The 21,579-nt window shown below is 33.5% G+C and overlaps 1 protein-coding gene across 4 annotated transcripts in view; it reads left to right on the plus strand.

The window, feature by feature from the left end:
* The window catches only part of LOC140446435 (uncharacterized), a 63,797-nt gene that overhangs the window by 29,606 nt on the left and 12,612 nt on the right, over positions 1-21,579 (plus strand). For all 4 annotated transcript variants that reach the window (XM_072538995.1, XM_072538990.1, XM_072539000.1 and 1 more), the window contains exons 2-5: positions 8,707-8,858; positions 9,565-9,699; positions 9,756-10,189; positions 10,489-10,932. In XM_072538995.1, the coding sequence (XP_072395096.1) occupies positions 8,707-8,858; positions 9,565-9,699; positions 9,756-10,189; positions 10,489-10,932 (1,165 nt within the window). The remainder of the gene's footprint in view (positions 1-8,706; positions 8,859-9,564; positions 9,700-9,755; positions 10,190-10,488; positions 10,933-21,579) is intronic.

Consider the following 21,579-nt stretch of genomic DNA (forward strand, 5'->3'; position numbering starts at 1 on the left):
TCCGTATAAAATTCCTTAAGTTCTGTAACAAAGGATTATGTGAGGATGAGCTTATAAAACGAATCGTTAAAATGTTTATGACAAGCTTCACAGGTATACGTACTCATTGTAGGTTTGTTCGAATTCTTTGCCCAAAGAAAAAGAGGAAATATATAAAACTATCTATTAAATAATATGGGAATTAATCCTTTACATTTTTGATATTGAGAGTAAATGAAATAATAACTGACTTCCTCGGAAGGTTCATCTTTTTATATCGATCTATACTATTGTCTTTTGTTTTACCTCATTTTGCAAGAATAAATTGTCAGCTAATTATTTGCGATTGTGCCAAACTGTTAAATAATCATATGGTTGCATTGTTCAACCTCAATAACCACCAAAGTAATCTTCAATCAGAGATATTGTAGCATCTTTTCTTCCATTCTGTAGAAGGTTGTAATTTGCATCGTCAAAATATTCGAAAGAGAAACACTTAAAAAATGCGCTTCAAAATCTTCGAAGAAAAACACTTTACTGTATCTTCGAATAGAATAAACAAAATCTAATTGTTTATTTATATTAACAAACCAGAAGATACTACTTAAGATCCGAGATTAGGAGAATTAGCACTGCAGCGACGAATTTTTTTATTAGAGTACGATTTACACCGTCAGGGAATGAAATCGAAGTCTTAGTTTGACATTTCGCTAGTTAAGTAGTACCGGTATTTTGTCTCAGTACAAGCGTCGCGAATACTACCGATCCGCTACGATGCTTGGGTGCACTGTTGCCTGCTATGGTTGTATAAAATAGCAAAAGGTTCGCATTGGGATCTTCTCCTGAATGAACACCGCTTTGTCCATATATATTTTTTTATAGGTGTTATCAGTTTTTGTGTTTTAATTTTGGGAAATCTGTTATGATGTCGTCCATCCGTTTTCCTTGTTATGGTGTCTATCAATTCCATGCATTCCTACTTTAGTCCAGAACTAGTCTTAGAATGCCGTTCATCCAGATATTCCTTATTAGGAGAATCCGTAGAGACTGCAGTCAATGTATACAGTTACATAAACTCAAAATTCACCGTTAGTTTGGAATATTACTATAGTGTTGACAGTTGTTTGTCATGTCTTCCAGCATTGGTGTTACGAATAGCTGGCGTTGAAAGTTGATTTGCCCAAAAGTCATGAATTTCTTCTTGGCTTGGGTACGATTTATTTTCATTTTATACAGTGGAATTGAGTTTCCTGTAAAACACCTTCTTTGAATACTTAAAAAGTATTGTTACCACTATTGTATCTCCGTAGGAGGCCTAAATAAACGGAGAATTTTTGTTTTAATAAATCCAGGTATTGTTCAAGGTTTATTCTCTTCTAAATCATGTTATGAGTATCTAAAAGTGTTTAGCATTATTTCTTCAGCTCTTTTGATTTAGAGTATTTCGTAATTTGTGCAATATCCCTACGCAATAATTAAATCTTCTTCAGTAGTCGTTTTTCCAGTGTGCAATCCTGTTATCAGTCCTATTATTAGCACTCCATCGTGTTCTGATTTTAATGCCTGTAATTTTAACAGCACACCTAGTTTCTTATAAGAGTTTATTCTTGGTAAAGGTGGTCTACTTAGTGAGTTTGATCCATTAAACTCTCAGAAATCTATACATGTATTTTATTGAGGTCTTAATCTACAACTGTCTTTTGCTTGTGTATCTTTTGTTTGACTTGGCTTCTGAAAGTATCGCATCTAGTCTCTGGGATAAAGTAAATTAAAGATATTTTATCATTGTTTAATTTTCCAGTCCCCTATATGTCTTAGTTAAGCTATAATTGCAATTTCAGAATTCTTGTACGCTGAACAAAGTTGTAGAGGTGTGCTGGATGAGTACCAGATGTTTTTGAGTCTCCAAAAAGTGTTTTATGCTTCCAATCTGTTGCCTCACAGTCATCCAAGACTGTTTGATTGTTTCAGGGTCTCCGTTATAGAATCTGTGGTATAGTGTACTGAATACTGCAAAATACGCTAAGCTGATGGAGACTTCGCAAAGGCGAATGCTGCTCAGAGTATCTAGCGTATATAGGACGGTTTCAAATGAGGCAAATATGTTGTTGGCGCGGTGATACCGATCCTTTTGTTGTGCAAAGAGCGAGCGAGGGTGTATGCAAGGAGGATGGATGGAAATATAGATGAGAATGAGAAAGAAAGAACGATAGTAGAGTGGCAGAGAGAATAGGTGAATGATATCGGAGAGGCAAGGTGAACGAAGGAGCTTATTCCCGATCTGAGGCCGTGACGGGAATGTAAGTTCAGGAAACTATACTACTTCCTGACGCAGTTTTTGACCGGACATGGAAGTTTTGGCACCTTCACAAATAGAATAGGCAAATCTGTCTCGGCAGACTGTACTGTTTATGGTGTACCGGACGCTCCCACCCACATTTTTAACTGCCAGAGATGGGTAAATAAGACGGGAGATTTCGAGAGGCGAATAGGTTTTGGGCTAGATGAAGTAAACATGGTAAACATAATGTTGAGAGGAGAGAAAGAATGGAGAGAAGTACACTGTCTGATTTCTGGGGTGATGAAAAAATGGGTGTGGCAGTCCAGTGGGACTGCCGGTGGAAGTTACACTTCTATACACGCATTCGTCGTTACAAATTTATTTCTGCACAATCATTACATATGTAATTCTATAGGTAAGACATAGCAGAAAGAGAAACAGAATTAATAACAACTTACTAACAATGAAGGATTGAATCAATATTTTGATGAAAATGTATATTTTTATTTTCATATATGTATGAAAGGAGTTGAATGCAAAATTTTTTTACACATACTCTGCAGTAAAATTCATTGTTTATTTTGTTATTTATATAATAATACAATACAAATTAAACTGCAATATTCATAAGTATTTAAAAATGACAATAATATACATAAAAATACACTACAATACAGTGCAACATAATTCCATAATATAATAATACAATATAAATTAAAATGCAATATCCATAAGTATTTAAAAATGACAATAATGTAATAATATTAATAAAAAAGTTCTCCCCGACTGGGAATCGAACCCCGGTCTCCCGCGTGATACTGACTACTACACTACCGAGGACATGACGCAGATGTATTTCAAAATTGACAGTTCTGGATCATACAGTGATTTATTGAAATTATTATTTTGAAATACAAAAGAATAATATAATTATGAACATTTAATAAATAATACAAAACATATCACATAAATAATAATATTAATAAATATTTTATTAGATGTATAATATTATGTGTATATATATCTTTATATAATATATATATAGTATTAAATTATATATACAAAAGGAACATTTTTATATTCGAGAGAGGAAGAGAGAGAAAATATATCTTCTGTCTCTCTCTCTTACTCATTATCTTGCATATGTAATGGTTTCACAGATTTACTCCCATACAAATTTCCAACGTGGAGCGCGCGTATAGAAGTATAACTTCAAAAAAAAAGAGCAGGAGGACGGAGGAAGAAATTAAACCAGGGATCTGAAATTTATGGTTAATATTATTTATTAGTTTATGGCTAACGTCTAACGTATTATAAGATTTTAGTTTTTTATTTTAATTGTTTATTGAGTAGCAAGACCACCTCTCTGGAACGGTGGTTAAGGTTTTAGCCGGAACACGTTTAATCCGGCACTACCTTCGGGTTTTTTGGCCTAGTATCTTACCTGGCCGAAAAATGCCAGGGTGTCTTGATTCGTGACGTAGATATTTAAAAAAGATTTTCCGCACCATTGCCTGCCAGAATTCAATGGATACCTTCTTAGGCTATTACTGGAATCTGGCAATAGGGCAATTAAAAAAAGGTACTGGTATTTTCTTTATAATAACTTCCTCTATTACTAAGTCAGTAACATATCGAGGATACATCAATTATGTTTTTTAAATAACAAACATATAAAATCAGAATTTGGTGGTTATTGAGAGTATCAAAGAAATAAAACAACAAAATAAAAGGCTACAGATATTGAAACAAAATGGAAGAATATAAAGAACATAATAGAGACTGTGGGACGGAAAACATTAACATTTACAAATGCTACCAAACAAGAATGGATGACACAAGAAATTCTCGAAAAGATGGACGATATAGGAAGAATACATAAAAACAAAAATAAAATTAAATATCAAGAAATTAATAAAAAAATAAAACAGAAAATAAAACAAGCTAAGGAAACATGGATGGATGTCCATTAAATGTCAAGAAATTGAGGAATGTGAGGCAAGGTATGACACTTTCAACACCCATAAGAAGGTTAAAGAAATGATTTCAGGAAATCGTAACAAACCATTCGGGATATTAACAAATGCAGATGGTACCACTATAACTGAAACGCAAGACAAATTACGTAGATGGAAAGAATACATTGAAAACCTATTTTATAACCAAAAAGTAGAACAATTAGAAGTTGACGGAGAAATCACGGGACCAGAAATAATGAAAGAGGAAGTTATTTATGTCATAAAACACACACAGCTCTAGGACCCGATAATATATAACAATTGAACTATTGAAGATAATTCATCATCATCATCAATGGCGTTACAACTCTTCGTGAGTCTTTGCCGCGTTTATTATTGCCTTCCATGTTTGTCGGTCCTGTGCCAGTAATTCCTATTGTCGCACTCCCATTTTCTCTAGATCTTCTTTGACTGCATCTTTCCACCTTTTTTAAGGCTGCCCTACAGACCTTCTTCCCTCTGGCCTTTCCCAGAACACATTGTTTATAAATTGAAGATAATTGATGAAGATAATATTGATGTCTTGGTAGACCTTTTTAACCCCATATACAAGACGGGACACATACCCACAGAATAGTTTCTCTCAACTTTTGTAACGATTCCAAAAATCACAAATGCTAAAGATTGCAATGACTATCGTACAATTGCATTAATGAGCCACACATTGAAAACCTTCCTTAAAATCATACATAACAGAATCCACATGAAATTAGAACAAAAAATAAGTGATTCACAGATGGGTTTTAGAAAGGGTCTAGGAACTAGAGAAGCATTATTCGGAGTCAATGTTCTGATACAACGATGTCTGGATATGAATCAGAACATATATGCTTGCTTCATAGATTTTAAAAAAGCTTTTGACAGAGTTCAACATGAAAAGCTTTTAAGTATTCTTAAGACCAAAAACATAGATAGTAGAGATCTACAAATTATATCGAATCTGTATCAAAATAAGAAAGCAAGAATAAGAGTCGAAGGAGAACTGACAGAGGAAGTAAGTATACTTAAAGGAGTTTGACAAGACTGCATACTTTCACCACTCTTATTCAACGTCTACAGTGAAGTGATATTTCAAGGAGCGTTATTGGATATTGTGGAAGGTATTTTGGTCAACGGAAATAGCATTAATAATATTAGATATGCGGACGATACGGTGATATTTGCAAGTGACATGGAAGATCTACAGTACATAATACAACATGTATACAATGCATGTGAAAGGTACGGACTGCAAAAGAATCTCAAGAAAACGAAATCAATGATATTCTCAAAAAAACCACAAAATGTAGATAACCTGATCATCAATAATACAACGATCGAAAGAGTAACAACATATAAATATTTAGGAACGTGGCTAACCGAAGATGGAGATCAAACAAAAAAAAATCAGATCTAGAATAGAAATGGCAAGAAACACGTTCATGAAATTGTAGAACTTTCTTTGCAACCGTAACCTTAATCTAGAGATCCGCACAAGAATGCTACGTTGTTACGTTTTTTTCTACTTAACTATACGGCATAGAAGCGTGGACAATAAAACAGTCTGAAATCAAAAAATTAAACTCCTTTGAGATCTGGTGCTACAGGAGAATCCACAGAATATCGTGGACTGAAAAAGTAACTAATATAGAGGTGTTACAAAGAATGAAGAAAGAATGTGAAGTCATAAAAACTGTTAAGATTAGAAATATTCAATATCTGGGTCATATAATGAGGTGCAAGAAGTACGTATTAATTAGGTTAATTATGCAAGGGAAGATACAAGGGAAGAGAAACCCAGGACGACGTAAAATATCCTGGCTAAGAAATTTGAGAGAGTGGTTCGGTTGCAGCTCATTAGAATTATTCAGAAGCGCCGGACAATAAAATTAAAATAGCGATGATGATTTCCAACCTCCGATAGGAGAAGGAACCTGAAGAAGAAGGGAGTAAACTAAATGTAAGACCAAATACTTACCATGCCAGGAAAGTATTTTTTTTCCTGGTTTTTCCCTCATGATTTACTATGGAATCACTAACAGGAGAATTTTACTGTCATTATGGCATGTGTTTGTCTTTTTAAAGCATTTTTTGTTTGTTTAATTTACTAATGTTTGTATTTTGAGATCGATTTCCGAAGTGGAAATTGAAACGTCAATAAACTTACTTTAACCTTTAATTGTGGCTTATTCCCATTTAAATAGTAATTAATCTTATTTATATTTTGATAGCGTATTCTATTAAAATATAATTTTGATAGCGTATGCTTTTGCTTCTCGTGTTAGGTATTGAACATATTCTCGCTTTTGTCCAATCTGGTAATTTCTGGTTTTCGTGTTTATATATTTTCCATTAGACCTTTTTTCCCAAATGATTACTTTATTCAATATCACCAAGTGATTTATAAGACAAGACAGCAACAAAATAACATTAACAAACAACACCACTGAGATACCTGCGCAAAATGTCACACCTGTATACACCTGGTTTATTTCGTCACGGAAAAATCGAGCCAAAGAATTTAAATCGAAAACCCAATGTGGATTTTTTTAACTGATATTTTTATTTCAACCTTATCGCTACAGACGCAAAACAGACAAGTAGAATGGTGCATCTAGTGGTCTATTTTTGTATTGATTGTAAGTGTTGATGTGTTGGAAAATCTCAACTACATAGTTGAGATAAACTCATAAATTTTGGGTCTGTATTTACGTCAGTAAAAAGTTTCCGGGGATTTTAATTTGTGATGGGCTTTTTATAGATATTATTAATACGTTATTTTAATACTATTAATTTTAATTCTATGTCTTCATAGAAATACCATAATTATTAAATAAATTTTTGGCTTTCACATATTTTATTTTATTTTAAAATGTAATACACTCATACAAAGTACTTCTCCCTGTTAGATAAAATCTCTGAAGTGGGAAATTCACATCGAGGCTTCTTGTATTATATTCCTGATTTGGAAGCAGGTGATAAAACAAAGTAAAATTTTTAAAGAGTGATACAATACATTTATGGATATAGATGGCTGATTAAGTGAGTATATTAGTGATTTAAATAGGCCTCTATTCTCGACAGACTGGGTGGTAAATCACCCGGACTGCCTTTTTTGGACTATCAAGACAGTTAAGCTATCCATTGCAGCACCCCAGAAGATTACTACCTATCTTATAACAGAATAAAAGTTGGTATATTATACTGACAGTAAAATCTCCTGGTCTAGATAGCGTTTTAATACACTTAATAAGTAGCAGGCTTTATTTATTTTTTTTTGTCGTATTTTGTATTTGTTGCCCCCAATTCAGGTTTTGATCAATATGAAGATCAATAAATTTAACTGATCTAGCCGATTCTGTGCTTTGTGATAGAAAATTGTCTGTATCTCTTCTCGTGAGTGACTTTTTTCATGTAAGCAAAAACTGTTTGATCGGTATTAAGCTACAGTTTGTTTCCACTGAACCACTGTTTAGTCTTATTTAGAGTTTGATTTGCCACCGGGATTAGTGTTTTTAATGTTTTTCCCAGAACAGCACATTTGAGCCATCAGCGAAATTTACGGGGTTTGATGGACTACTAACCACCGCATTTGGAAGGTCATTTATATAGACCAAAAAGAGAAAAGGTCTCAAGACGCTCCCTGTGGTATGCTTAATTTTAAGTTAAGTAAACGGTTGAGAGTAAACTTTACATCTCTGTTACTCCAAGCATTCTTTCTGTGAGCTATCTGTGAGTAACATAACATTTTTCATGTAGTGGCTTAACAATTCCTAGTTTTAAACTTTGAGGAAATTTACCTTGCATGACAGACGCAATAACTATAAAACAGAGAGGAAGAGAAATTTCTGATGAAACAAATTTAATTAAGTTGGTTGATATTTCAACTCATCATAACCTGAGGTATGCTTGTTTTATAAGTTATTTATTATGTGGCGATATATTATTTAAGAGACTACTAGAGAAGAGACTACTAGAGACTACTCAAGATAGAGGTTGTGACTCTTAAAAAAGGCCCCCATCCGATTAAGAGTGGATCTAGCTTTTCCGATGCGTACTCTAATCTCCTGGTTTTTGGTCCATTCTTCATTTATTATGGTGCCGAGGTACTTGTAGTGCGCCACTCTTTCTACAGGGGATTGGTTGACGTAGAGTTGACCTTCTGTTATCCTTTTCTTGCTAATTATCATAAGCTTTGTCTTTTTAACGTTTATATTGAGTCTATATTGTTGACTGTAATACGTGATTTTATTCATAAGAACTTGTAGGTCTTCTAACTTTTCCGCAAATACTATGGTGTCATCTGCATATCTGATGTTGTTTAGCCGGTAACCATGGTACATCTTTACAAGTAAACATTCAGCTTCTCTTGAATATGAAAGAATAAATAAAAAACTCTATAAAAATACAAATTTAATTATTGTTTGGTAACTTTCGTGTCTTTTACAGGAAAAACCTGGTGAATCAGGAAGCCAAATTCCAAAGTAAACTCAATGAACTCACGAAGGAGCTTGCAATCCGAGATGCTGAAGCACACAAACTCAAATTTCAGATGGAAGAACTCCAAAGAGACGCTTTTGCTAAATCCGCTGGAATGGATAGTAAGTTAAAGTAACCTGTGATTAATAATTTAGTTCCAAATGGTTAACAAACTTTAAGTAAACCATAGAAATACAATACAAATAGATTGAGTGCTGTAATTTGGCCCGTTCCTCCAGTGCGACAGAGCAAACTGACGCAAAGCACTCTCTGCATCTCTTTCTAATTGTTTGGGTTTATCAACCACGTGTCCTTGTTATTGGTCCTTTAGCTCACGTGGTCCATAAACCTGGCAAAGTAGAAAGAGATACAGGGACTGCTTTGCGTCAGTTTTCTCTGTCGCACTGGGGGAATGGGCTGGTATTGCAACGATCAGTCTATCTTGTATTATATGACTATGAATGTAACAAATGTTTGCTGTCTATAACCTAACTCGATTTCGTTTACATTGCGTGATCTGGAGGTGTTTGTAGAAGCTTTCTCTTATATTTATATATCTGTTATTCTAAGGTGCATCAATTGATATCACATTTAACGACTTAGCATCTAGTTTAATCTTTATTTAAACTATTCTTTGTGAAACATGTTTATAGTCTTCTACTTGGTTTGCAAGTTTCTGGTGTACTATTAGGGCAACTCGTTTTTTGGCTCTTATTTCTTTCTTAACACCACTGTAGAGCATTAGGTAGCTATCTAACATAATTTGGCCTTTTGAACATCACTGCAGATAAAGTTAATCCCAAATACTAATAAAAAAATTTGTTTCAGGGTTAGAATCAGAATTAAAAGAAGCACAAAAAGAATGCGAAACTATCGGTCGGACCATACGAATATTGGAAAATGACCTCGAAAACCAAAAGAAACGCAACATATTAATAAATCGAGAATTAGAAGAAAAAACTGGTAAGAACAAATTTAACAAGATTTTTTTCTTTCATTGTATGTAATCCACATTTCAGAATCGTTTAGTATATCAGAAAAAGACTACAAATCAAAAATAGAATACCTGGAAAACGTTATAGGAGAACTTCGAAAGCGAATAGAGAGCTTAGAAGAACAAATACGGATCCTCCAAGAAGAAAAACTCCAACTAACCAAACGCCAAGAAGAAATATTTCTCGAGAGGGATGAAAAAACCAAACAGATTACCGATAACCTCGAACAGGCGCAGAAACAGAAAGAACAACTGGAGGAAAAATGGAAAAAAGACTTCGAGAATCTCAGAACGGTAAATATGGTTAGGGAGCAGGAGATGTTGGAAGATTTCGAGTGGAAGCTAAGGGATGTACAGCAAAATTGCAAGAAAAAGATCGATGAGAAAGAAGAAATTTTACAAATGTCTCTTACACATTCACAGAATAAGGAAAAGGAGACCGAAGAATTAACCAAAAAGGTAAAATATATTAATTTTCTGACTCTTTTTTTAAACAATCAAATTTCCTCTACATCTATGTATATTTTATAATACTGCTTAATATATAGAGTAATGTTGATTTTTATTATATTGCAGTATTAGATAAAAAAGAAGCCAGCAAGTTCTGACTTCTTATTTTAACGAGAGACAGAATGTTTATTTTCAATAACAACGAGACTGAACTTGTTTTTGGTACACAAGTGATAATGTCTTGCTTATTGTATTTTCTATGATTAAGTTTCTATCTACAGTATATTTGAAATCTTTTTCATTTTCAGATGGAAAGTCTGATACTACTAGAAAAGGAACTAAACGAACTGAGAGAAAAAACTAGCGACCAAAACAAACTAATGAAAAACATGTACGACGAGCACGAACAAATGCAGCAAAACGAAGAAAATCTCAAGAACGAAGTCAAAAAACTGAGAAACATGATTGATCTCGAAAAAGAAAACCTACAGCACATGCAACGGCTACATCACCAAGAAATCTTAGACAAAGAGAGGAAACTTCAACAAACACTAAACGAGAAGAAGGTGGAGATTGCCATCTACTGGGAGGAAAAGCTACTGAATGAGATTTCAAGACTGAAGGATGAGCTGGAGCAGGTTTACATCGAAGAAAAAATTACGGCTATTGAGAACGTTAAGAGGAATAAGGATGAGTGCTTTCAGAAGGCGCAAGCGCAGTGGGAAAAGAAATACGCGGAGTATCTAAATGAGGTGAGACTAATCGACAAATCTTCGAATAATAAGTTCTTAACGTTTTTCTTTCAGCGCATTTACATATCATTTTTGTGTACTAGTATTTTGTTATTTTTGTCACAAATACATTTAATATGATTAAAATATTGCACTATATTTGATCAATGTTTAGCTATTTTGGATGCTTCACCTTCAGTGTTCCTTATATAGATTTGTATACTACACATTTGGCCACAGCTAATTTCGCTTCCTTTTTGGCAATAGCATAGAATAAAATAGAATTTATTTGATCAATATACATAAATAGTTTTGATAAGTCAAAGGAATAGTAACAATTAGTATTAAATACATACACTATAAAATTTAAGTCAAATTTTTGCGAATTTAAATATTACAAACAGATATTTATTACTAAAGCTGGGTACATATCTGCAAGCCGAACTGTTCGCGAACACTATATTCGTATAATTTGTATGGCAAAACGAACCGCTTGCGAGTTGTTCGTTCGTCGCTCGTCAGGAATCATGACCTGTCGGTTTTTGGGACGAACGCAAAGGATATTCACAGTTCAATTTGGACGGTGTTAGCAGCAATATTGTTTGTTCGTGTGGTCGAGATTGTGTGACTTGTTCCTAGTTTGAATTTAGTGTATATTTTTAGGCGGAATTCAAGTTTTTCATGATGCTACTGTGGTCCGAGAATAAATGTATTGAACCTATTGACTTATATCAGAACAAGAGGATACTCGGATATTTTCGAAAACACTTGAAAGAGATGATGCATCGTGCGAAATAGTTGACAATGATCATGACACCAGAAGACTGTAAACAGAAAATGATAACCCTATTGGTATCGTTTAGGCGCGAAAAGAAAAAGGTTTCCATAAATTATATTTCACCAAAATTTCATTAAAAATGAATAAAATAAATTATATGCACTTCTAAACAAACAATACTGTTACTTCGCACAAGTTGGTTCGTCGCTTTCCATGGATCGTGACGAGTTTGAGATGATTTCGCTGTAAACATATTTTCAATGAACTGTTCGCGAACAGTTCGGCTCGCATATGTGTACCCATTAATTTACGAAACGACAACCTCACTAAATACAAATATAAAAACATGAAATTTTGTCATAATAGGCAAATAACCTGACCAAACTAGTACTATTATGTAAAAGCTATACTTAGGTACTCTGTTTTTGAATAGAAACAATGTTTTAAAAGTGTGAATTGAACGAATTGTGTGGCTTAAACGATAATAAGTGAAGACTTTTTACTTCATCTGGTAAAAAGTTATACAAACCAACATCAGTCGAATTTGTTATAATCTTGAAGGTTAAAGTTTATGTGAAACTTACCTTTGTTGACACGAATTTCAATTAGCGTCTCATATATACAGGATGTAACAAAAAGATAGTTCATAAATTAAATCCCGTATTCTGAGACCAAAAATAGTTCGATTGAACCTAACTTACCTTTGTAACGGAAATATTTTGCCTACCATAGGGTAAGATTATATGGGGTAGAAAATTGGGGACAGAAACTACATAAGAACGGCACTCAGGGTTTTCTTGGAGAGCTGGGGTCGTGGATAAGTAAATGGCAAGGGGTCGGATTAGGACAGCTACCAAAAAAATGAAACAAAGGGATACTTACATAAATCTCCTGGACAACTGGGCAAATAGGGACAACAAGAAAAATACTTCTAGCTATTTGAAAGGGAGGACGCCGCTTCGAAGAATCCTAAACTTGATGGATTTAGGAAAAATATCCCTAAAATAAAAACACATCAAAGGGATAGGAGATTATTCTAAAATAAAGCAAACAAAATAGTTCAGAGAAATGAAATAAACATTTATTTCTGTCTCAAACAAACAGTTACATACACAGATAAGCAGAAGTAATTATGATATTTATAATTACATAGGTTTATACCAAAATAAAACAACACTTTATATTATATCTGTTAACAAACTCACTTACAAAACTGTTATTAGGTTATTTATAACTGGCAGAAATAGATTATCAAAAATAAGATATGTTTTAAAATGAAAATTCCTTAAAGGTTAATCTTTTCTACAAACAAACAAAAAAATAAAAAATGTTACAACAAATTAAAGGCTAGCTGTCATATGTCAACATTTAATTTTGATGACAAAGAACAATTAGAATGACAGCATAGCCACACCCTAAGATTTACAATACCAATAAATTATTAAAAATTTAACTTGTTATAAAAGCAATTATTTCTTCAGCAAAACATGTCTGTCTTTACTTTAAAATGTAATCACTTAAAAAGTTACCTGAATTTCACGGTTTAACTTTAAATTTCTAAAACCATAACTGGAAATATAACTGGGGTTGAACTCTCTGCCACACGATCAAATACAAACTGTTCAGGAACAGAACAGGAACAAAGCGAGGTTGAAGGGAGCACTTATGCAAATCTTGAACATGGCTTCTAAAAAAAACCGGAACACGTGGACAACATGTGGTTATATTTCAGAATTGTTGTAAAACTGCTCAATACCGAACATTTAACTGCTACTGCATACTGCATTTCCATGACAAGGAACAAAACAGGAAACAACACAAATTAGAAGAAACATTTTTGACTAACACTATAAGCGACTTCAGCCGACAGCTGCTTTAGCGAGAGTGATCTAATAATCTTTTAAGTTCATTCGCTTAACTTAGCATAAACAAAACATATACACTGGACTATTTATTTGAAACGCAGAATATTTAGCGGTTTCGATAAAAGAAAAAAAATACCCAAGAAATATAAACAACTCTAAAAATGGTTTATTTTACTGGGCGACGCTAAGATGAATTGAAAGAATTTGGTGTTTTAATACGCGCGAATGGGAAATGAAATACACTAAGATTATTCTTTGATACTTTATCAAATACGAGGGGATTTAAATACATATCCAAAGAATTTAGAAATGCTACACCTTAGTACTTACAAATGTGCACATAAAAAAAGTTACAGCCTTTAAAGTTTGAAAATGAAAATCAATTTTTTCTAATATATTGAAAACTGTTGAAGATTTTATATTAAAAATTGACACGGGCATTTTCAAACAGTGAAATTTACACCCCATAAAATTTTTATGGGGGTTTTGTTGCCTTAACACTTAACTACCATGGCCAAAAATAGTAACATTTTTGTACCATGGCAGGGTCAAATTTGACCCCCATTGTTTTTTGTATCAAAAAATATTCTTTTTTTCCCTTGTTTTATTTTAAATTATTTTGTTTACAGCTACTTTTACATTTATATAAAAATAAACGAATTTGGTTAATTAGATATAACTTTATTTAAAAAAAACTTTTGTATTCAGTAAAATTAACATAGCTATGCACTTTCTCGAATTATAAGAAAAATAATAACAATGTGCAGTTTTTTTATATCCAATGGTGAAATCTAGGTATCATAGCTCCTACCTAAAATAAAAAAAATCGATTTAGATTTCGTATCTCAAAAATGACAAGCATGATTTTACCTTAATTTTCAACACAGCTTATGCATAACGTCTGTATGCGGGAATGATTTTTGCAAATAAAATCTCGACATTTATCGCACGATGAGCTTTCTTTCTTTTGGTTTTTGGAATATGGACATATTTTACACCTTCCCCTCTATTTTCGTCGTTGTGGCTCTGGATTTGCGGCAGGCATTGGTTCCTGAAGTCCGGAAACTTTAAAAATGGCACTACGAATTTCTCTCGGTAAACAAGTTTGCTGAGCTCTACGAGTTAAATGGGCCTTAATAAGTTCTTGACCTAAAGTGGTTAGAAACAATCTTCTTTCCATTATTTGATTTTGCTGAACTCCATTAAAAATTACGTTAGCATTTAATCCTGCAATGTCCAAAATGCGAAACCATATTACTTGAGGCCATCTACGAGTTCTTCTGCCAGTTTTATAGCATGCACATTTCTTATCCAATGAATCCACCCCACCTTTTGTCTCGTTGTAAAACTTTATAATCTCTAGCTTTCCATTAACCATTGTATTGGAATGATGCATAGTTGACACTAACAACACTGCACGATTTTTCTTAGGAACAAAAGATACAAGGCTCTCGCTTTCTGTAAAACCAAATAAGGCAGAATTAGGTGGCCTGTTTTTTTGGGGTTGAAATGCAGCAGGAACCTCTCTTTTATTTCTTTTTAGAGTTCCAACATATGAAATTTTATGGCTTCTCAGTTCTTTTATAAGCTCAATGGACGAAAACCAATTATCTGCTGTTATGTTTCTATTTGTACCAGAAATTGGTGGAATAAGTGTCAAAACATCTAGAGTGGGGATGGCTAACTTTTTTGGATTTGCTCTGCGTGTATCTTTTCCAGTATATATAAAACCATTTAGCAAATAATGTGTCTTAGAGTCTACTAAACACTGCATTTTCAGACCGTATTTGTCTGGCTTATTTTTGAGATACATCCTGAATTGGCACCTTCCTCTAAATGCAATAAGCATTTCATCTATTGTGAGATATTCACCACAGCTATAATTGGACTGGCAATTAATTATAAACATATTAAAAATATTGGATATAGCTGCCAGTTTATCTCCGTGCGCAATACGTTCTCTTCTAGTAGCTGGGTCGTCAAAACAAAGGTTTCCAAGCAAAAAATAAAATCGGTTTAGTGACATGGTTGCTCGAAATATATCACGGCCAGTACCATTCGTAGCAAATAAAGACCTTAAATCTTTATTATTGGATTTAAATACCCCAGCTAAATATAATAAGCATAAGAAGGCCTTTAATTCAATTATGTCAAGATGATTGGTATATTGACACGATAAATTGTGTAAATTATATTTAGAAGCCATATTAGTTATTCGTTCATTGGTTTTCTCAAGAATTTCTTGCAATATATCGTGGCTAATAATACATTCCCAAGCATCAACTGGTTTCTCTGGCATACTAGCTTGAGCTTTTCCAATAACACCAGGTAAATGACTAATTAAATTATGCTTACGTGTACAAGAAAAGGTGGGAGAAGTTTTAGACCGCTTGTACCTATTTTTGCCATAAAACACATCCCTTGAGTCAGCTATATCACTTTCTTCACCCGAATATTCACTACCAGTTTCGAAAATATTAATTTGCCAATTTTTTTCGTCATCATCGTCCCATTCCTCTTCACTGTCTGTTTCGTAATCACTGTGTTCACTAGCCTGGTCTAAAAACTCACTGTCACTATCTAGTCCATTGTCCATAATTTTTTGTCCCTCCTCTTCAAGTTCTTTCTGTGGAGGACGTTTATTGCGACTACACCCCGCCATTTCAAATTACTCGTTAATTTGCACTAAAAACACTTATACCATAAGCGGGTCAAAATTGACCCTATGCGTGCCTAACTCTGCAGTAGTAACAGATAAACTAACGGAATTTTCGTAGATCGATAAATCACCTACCGGTCGAAGATTAGCAGAAAGCGCGCAATGCTCAATCTATGTTTCGGTAGCATTCGGTACCGGAAACACACTTCGGTAGTAGAAACTTGGCATTAAAAACGCAATTTTGACCCCGCCATGGTACTTAAGGGTTAAACCTCCCTAAATGTTTGTATACGTTCCAATTAAATTGCTATTGTGTTTGTACCAATAGTTAAACACAATGTTTTTTAAACTTTTTGGTCTCTTAGTACTCTTGCGATAAGCCAGTTTTTATCGAGATGCGGCTTCTTTTTTAATATGTTTCAAAATTTCTGTGTACCTAACAAAATAAATGTAAAATATAAATAAAGTTTCATCTCTATAATCTTACTTAACCATTTACAAATATGTGGTGGATTTTACAAATGTTCAAAATGACCTCCATTTTCTTGAATACATATTCGACACCGTTTTAAAAAGGAAAATCGAATATTTTGGAAAATCATGGGCTTCTGACGAAATCGATTTGCAACTTTCATGATTCTATTCCTTAGTTGAAAAAATCTCCATATTTTTCCTAAATGCGAGATTGACCTCGCCTAAGTACTCTGGTAACACGTTTTATAGAAAGTGTAAATAATTTTTACCGTTTAAGTTGTTTGGAAGGAATACTGACCCTATTAGGTTATTATCAACAATTTCTGCCCAAACATTGACTTTGAAATTTCTTTGGCGATGAGAGATTTTTTTTGCGTGGGAGTTTTCTTAGGCTCAGATGTGCGTGTTATGATGGTTCTTAATGCGATTTCTGCTAAAGGTAGCATCGTCGGTAAACACAATATGATTAATAAAATTAACATTTTGTGTGTTTTTTGTTAAAAACCAATCGCAAAACCCCATTATTTTAGGATAATCTTCATTCAGCAATTCTTGAACGGGTGTTAAGAGATAAGAATGAAACTGCTGTTCTTTAAATCTTCTCCAAATCATTATGTGAGAAAAATCTAATTAAGCTGCTACTACCCTTGTACTGCTTCCAGGGATTTCTTCAATTGCTTCCAAAATCTCTTCATCGTTTGTATCTACTTTTGGTCGACCATTATTTCCAATAAGTTGCGATCGCAATTTGCTTGTTTCTTGTAAACGACGATCAATGGAAATAAATATTCGTCTGCCTGGTGTATTTCGATTAGGATATTTTTCTGCATAACGCCTTGCAGCTGTTGCCATATCTGCCATTTATGAAAACGTGTGCACCAATGTAATAGAAAATTTAGCTCTTCTTAATATTTTTAAATGCAGAATAATTGGAATATTTTTATTACTGACAATATCTATTGTTGATGTTACTATTTAATGCATAGTAATCATAGCAACAAGTGTTATACAGGGTGAGTCATAACTATTGGGACATAGACTAAGGACAGGTTATTTGGACCAAAATATGGCTATTGGGCCAAATATGCCTTAATAAAATGTTGCTGAGAAAAAAGATACAGGGTGTTAAAGTTAATTTTTGTTTTTCGTTTTTTGCTAATAGTTTCCCTGTATATTTATAAATTGTTATCAAAATTGGCACAGAGGCATAATCTTAGACAAAAAATAGTATTTTATTTACAATTCCACTATCAAATACCAAACTAATAAACAAAGTTGCAACTAACGTAAGGTTTCCGTTTTGACGATAAATCAAAACTAAACACACTTTAACTTAAAAGAACTCACAAAAACTCAAACTAAATGTTCTACATGGTCTCCTCCGATTTCTATGCTTTTTCTAATTCTTTTTATAAAGGATTTTCGGACGTTAAAAAAATATTATTCTGTCCCCTTATAAGATTAGCTGCATTTTGAATGTATCTCCAAAGTTCGTCTCGTGTATTAATTTCATTGGCATAAACTAAGGACTTCATATGTCCCCAAAAATAAAAATCTAGCGGGTTGTACTCAGGACTTCTTGGTGGCCATTGAAAATCACTGCCTCTGCCAATCCATCGTTGAGGAAATACGTCATTAAGATGATTTCTAACAGCTAATGAAAAATGAGGTGGCGCTCCATCCTTCATAAACCACATTTTTCTTCTTACATCCAGTGACAGATCATCTAAAATATCACTAAGAGTGTTTTCCAAAAAGAATAAATAAGAATCTCCATTTAAATTCGGAGGAAGAACATAAGGCCCTAGTAGTTGGTCGCCTATAATGCCACACCAAATATTCAATTTAAACTCATGCTGAAAATGTCTAGCTTTAATAGCATGCGGGTTTTCTTTTTCCCAATAATGACTATTTCGCCAATTAAAAACCCCTCGTCTGGTAAAAGTTGCTTCGTCGGTGAACATAATATTCTTAATAAAGTGTCTGTCATTGCGATGTTTATTCAGAATACGTTGGCAAAACTGTAACCGTCGTGGAAGATCTGTTGGAAGTAAATTTTGAACAGAAGTGAAGTGATAAGGATGGAGGTTCTCTTTTTTTAGAATTCTAACAATAGACCACTGACTTACTCCTGTTGCTGCTGATAGATGTCGTGAACTTATTTCAGGATTTTCATCTACTCGAACCAAAAGTTCATCTTCTTGATTAGGTGTGATTTGTTTCGGTCGACCACTCCGATTTTTAGTGTGAAATGACCCAGTTTCACCTAAACTACGATATAATCTTGCAAAAGTTTTGTGATTTGGTTGCCTTCTGTTTGCGTATAACATTCCATATCTTCTGGCTGCCGAGCGACCGCAAAAATTTTCTTGTGCGTATACGCAAATCATATCTCGCATTTCTTCATTAGTAAAATGATTGTGACGAGGCATTTCAATCAAAAAAAGTAATGATTACTTTTAAAAAATGCAACATTACACTACACTGTCACATCAAAAATAATTTACTCTGAACAAATAACATTTACCAACAACAATTATCTGACAGTTTAAAGCATACTTTTCATAAATGAACTAATATTTGAAATCCTTTTTTAAGACTCTAAGCAGTTCGACTGCGTTTTTATCGAAAACGGTTGAAATTATCATGTTTAAACAAGAGTACCAATTTTACATAAAAATGATGTTTACGTCATATTTTCTAATAAAAATTACTAAAAAGTTTCATCAGAAAAAGTTTAGACTCAATTTGATCATTAGGAATGATCCACTTGGCGCCCTCTATGACAAAACGTAAAATTGTAAACAAAATACTATTTCTTGTCTAAGATTATGCCCATGTGCCAATTTTGATAGCAATTTATAAATATACAGGGAAACTATTAGCAAAAAACGAAAAACAAAAATTAACTTTAACACCCTGTATCTTTTTTCTCAGCAACATTTTATTAAGGCATATTTGGCCCAATAGCCATATTTTGGTCCAAATAACCTGTCCTTAGTCTATGTCCCAATAGTTATGACTCACCCTGTATAGCCGACTAGAGAATTTTTAAAACATAATAAAAAAGTTGCCCCATCTCGATAAAAACTGGCTTATCGAAAAAGTACTAGGAGACAAATTTTTTTAAAAAATATTGCGTTTAACTAATGGTACCAAATAATAATTTAATTTGAACGTATACAAACATTTGGGGGGCGGGGTAGGGGTTACGGAACAAAACCCCCATAAAATTTTTATGAGATGTACAAATTTCACTGTTAATTTTTTTTAAAGATACTCCTGCCCTAAGAAAGCCGCATGTCTATTTTCAATATTAAATCTCTAACAGTTTTCAATATATTGGAGAAAATCGATTTTCATTTTGTAACTTCTGTAACGGCTGTAACTTTTTTATGTGCACATTTGTACTAAGATAAGTTAGGTTCAAACGAACTATTTTTGGTCTCAGAATACGGGATTTAATTTATGACTTACCTTTTTGTTGCACCCTGTATAGAGTAGAGGTAGTGGCATAATACCTGAATCCAGAAATAAAAGTTTACAGTGGGCAGGGCATGTAGTGCGGATGGAACAAAACGATCCAGCTAGGAAAGCGCTTCTTGATAAACTCATTGGCCAGAAAAGAAGAGGAAGAGCCAGAACAAGGTTTTTTGATAACATCGATGAAGACGTATGGGAAATATGGGAATACGTGGAGGAAGACGATGGATAGGGACGACTGGAGAGTACTGGACACTTTACCTCTTAGCGTTAATCCCAACATCGACGATTCCATGACGTTACACACCGTAGGCTATTTTCCATACCGTTTTCACCTGTTTATTTTTAGTAGTCGTCCATATACCCAAATTTCCAAGCCTTCCAAGTATGTAAACATGGTCTCACTTAAATAAAATCTTGAAAATAATGAACCATAGTACCTAGTCATTTAATAAAGACAGAAATAATCTCACAAATGACAACACTTTGCAACCTCTGTCGATAGATAGTACTTTTACCACAGCTTTTTAAAACAATTATCTTCTCTTAACTTTGTCACTTGTTTAAAAAATCCTGAAGTCCTAAAAATAGTAATAGAGCACTAGAAATTTTTATTTTTAGTCTAAACTTTATCAAAGCCAATGCAATAAAGTATTTATTTAGTCTTTAACATTGATTACAATCAAACATACTCTTCTGTAAGTAATATTTAAATCTTAACGTTTAGGTTTTATTTGTGCTTTATGTTTTTGTTGTTTTTATTATTCATAACACTTTATCTGTACTTAACTTCTTGATAAATTGTTTATAAGTATATCTTTTCAGATTAAATATTTTCCAAGATGCTTCTTTGTTACTCCAATATGAGTTAAAACGACTTTTTCAGCGTAATATTTTGTCGTGTAATTTTAGTTACTATATTTTGCAAATAAACACCACAAGTATATTGAGACACATTTTCGGGACAAGACTTAGAAATCGTTTTTTTCTTCTTCTTTTTCTTTTTCTTGTAGTACAGAGTCCTGTTTATTCTATCATGCCAGCTCTTGCGATGCTGATGTCCAGCCGTCATACCACCTCTTCGGGGGCCTTTTTAGTGGTCTTTTTGTATTGCGTCTATATGTTTTTGCCCATTTCGCGATCCTTCCTGGATTCATTCTATCGACATGATCTCTCCATGTGAAGCGTTGTGCTCGTGTCCAACTCACCACATCCTGCTAACTAATCCCTACTAAAATCTTGCTTTATTTTGCATTCTAAAAATTTGAAGTGCATTTGTTGAATTGCCCCATATGATTAATCCATAATTTTTTTTTGAACCTATTCTCTATCCTTCCATTGTTGGATGTAGGTCTCCCCCAGTTCTCTCCATCTTTCCCTATCTTGAGCTGTTCTCTGCCATGTAGGAC

This window comes from Diabrotica undecimpunctata, chromosome 1 (genome assembly GCF_040954645.1).
Source record: "Diabrotica undecimpunctata isolate CICGRU chromosome 1, icDiaUnde3, whole genome shotgun sequence".
Lineage (NCBI taxonomy): Eukaryota > Metazoa > Arthropoda > Insecta > Coleoptera > Chrysomelidae > Diabrotica > Diabrotica undecimpunctata.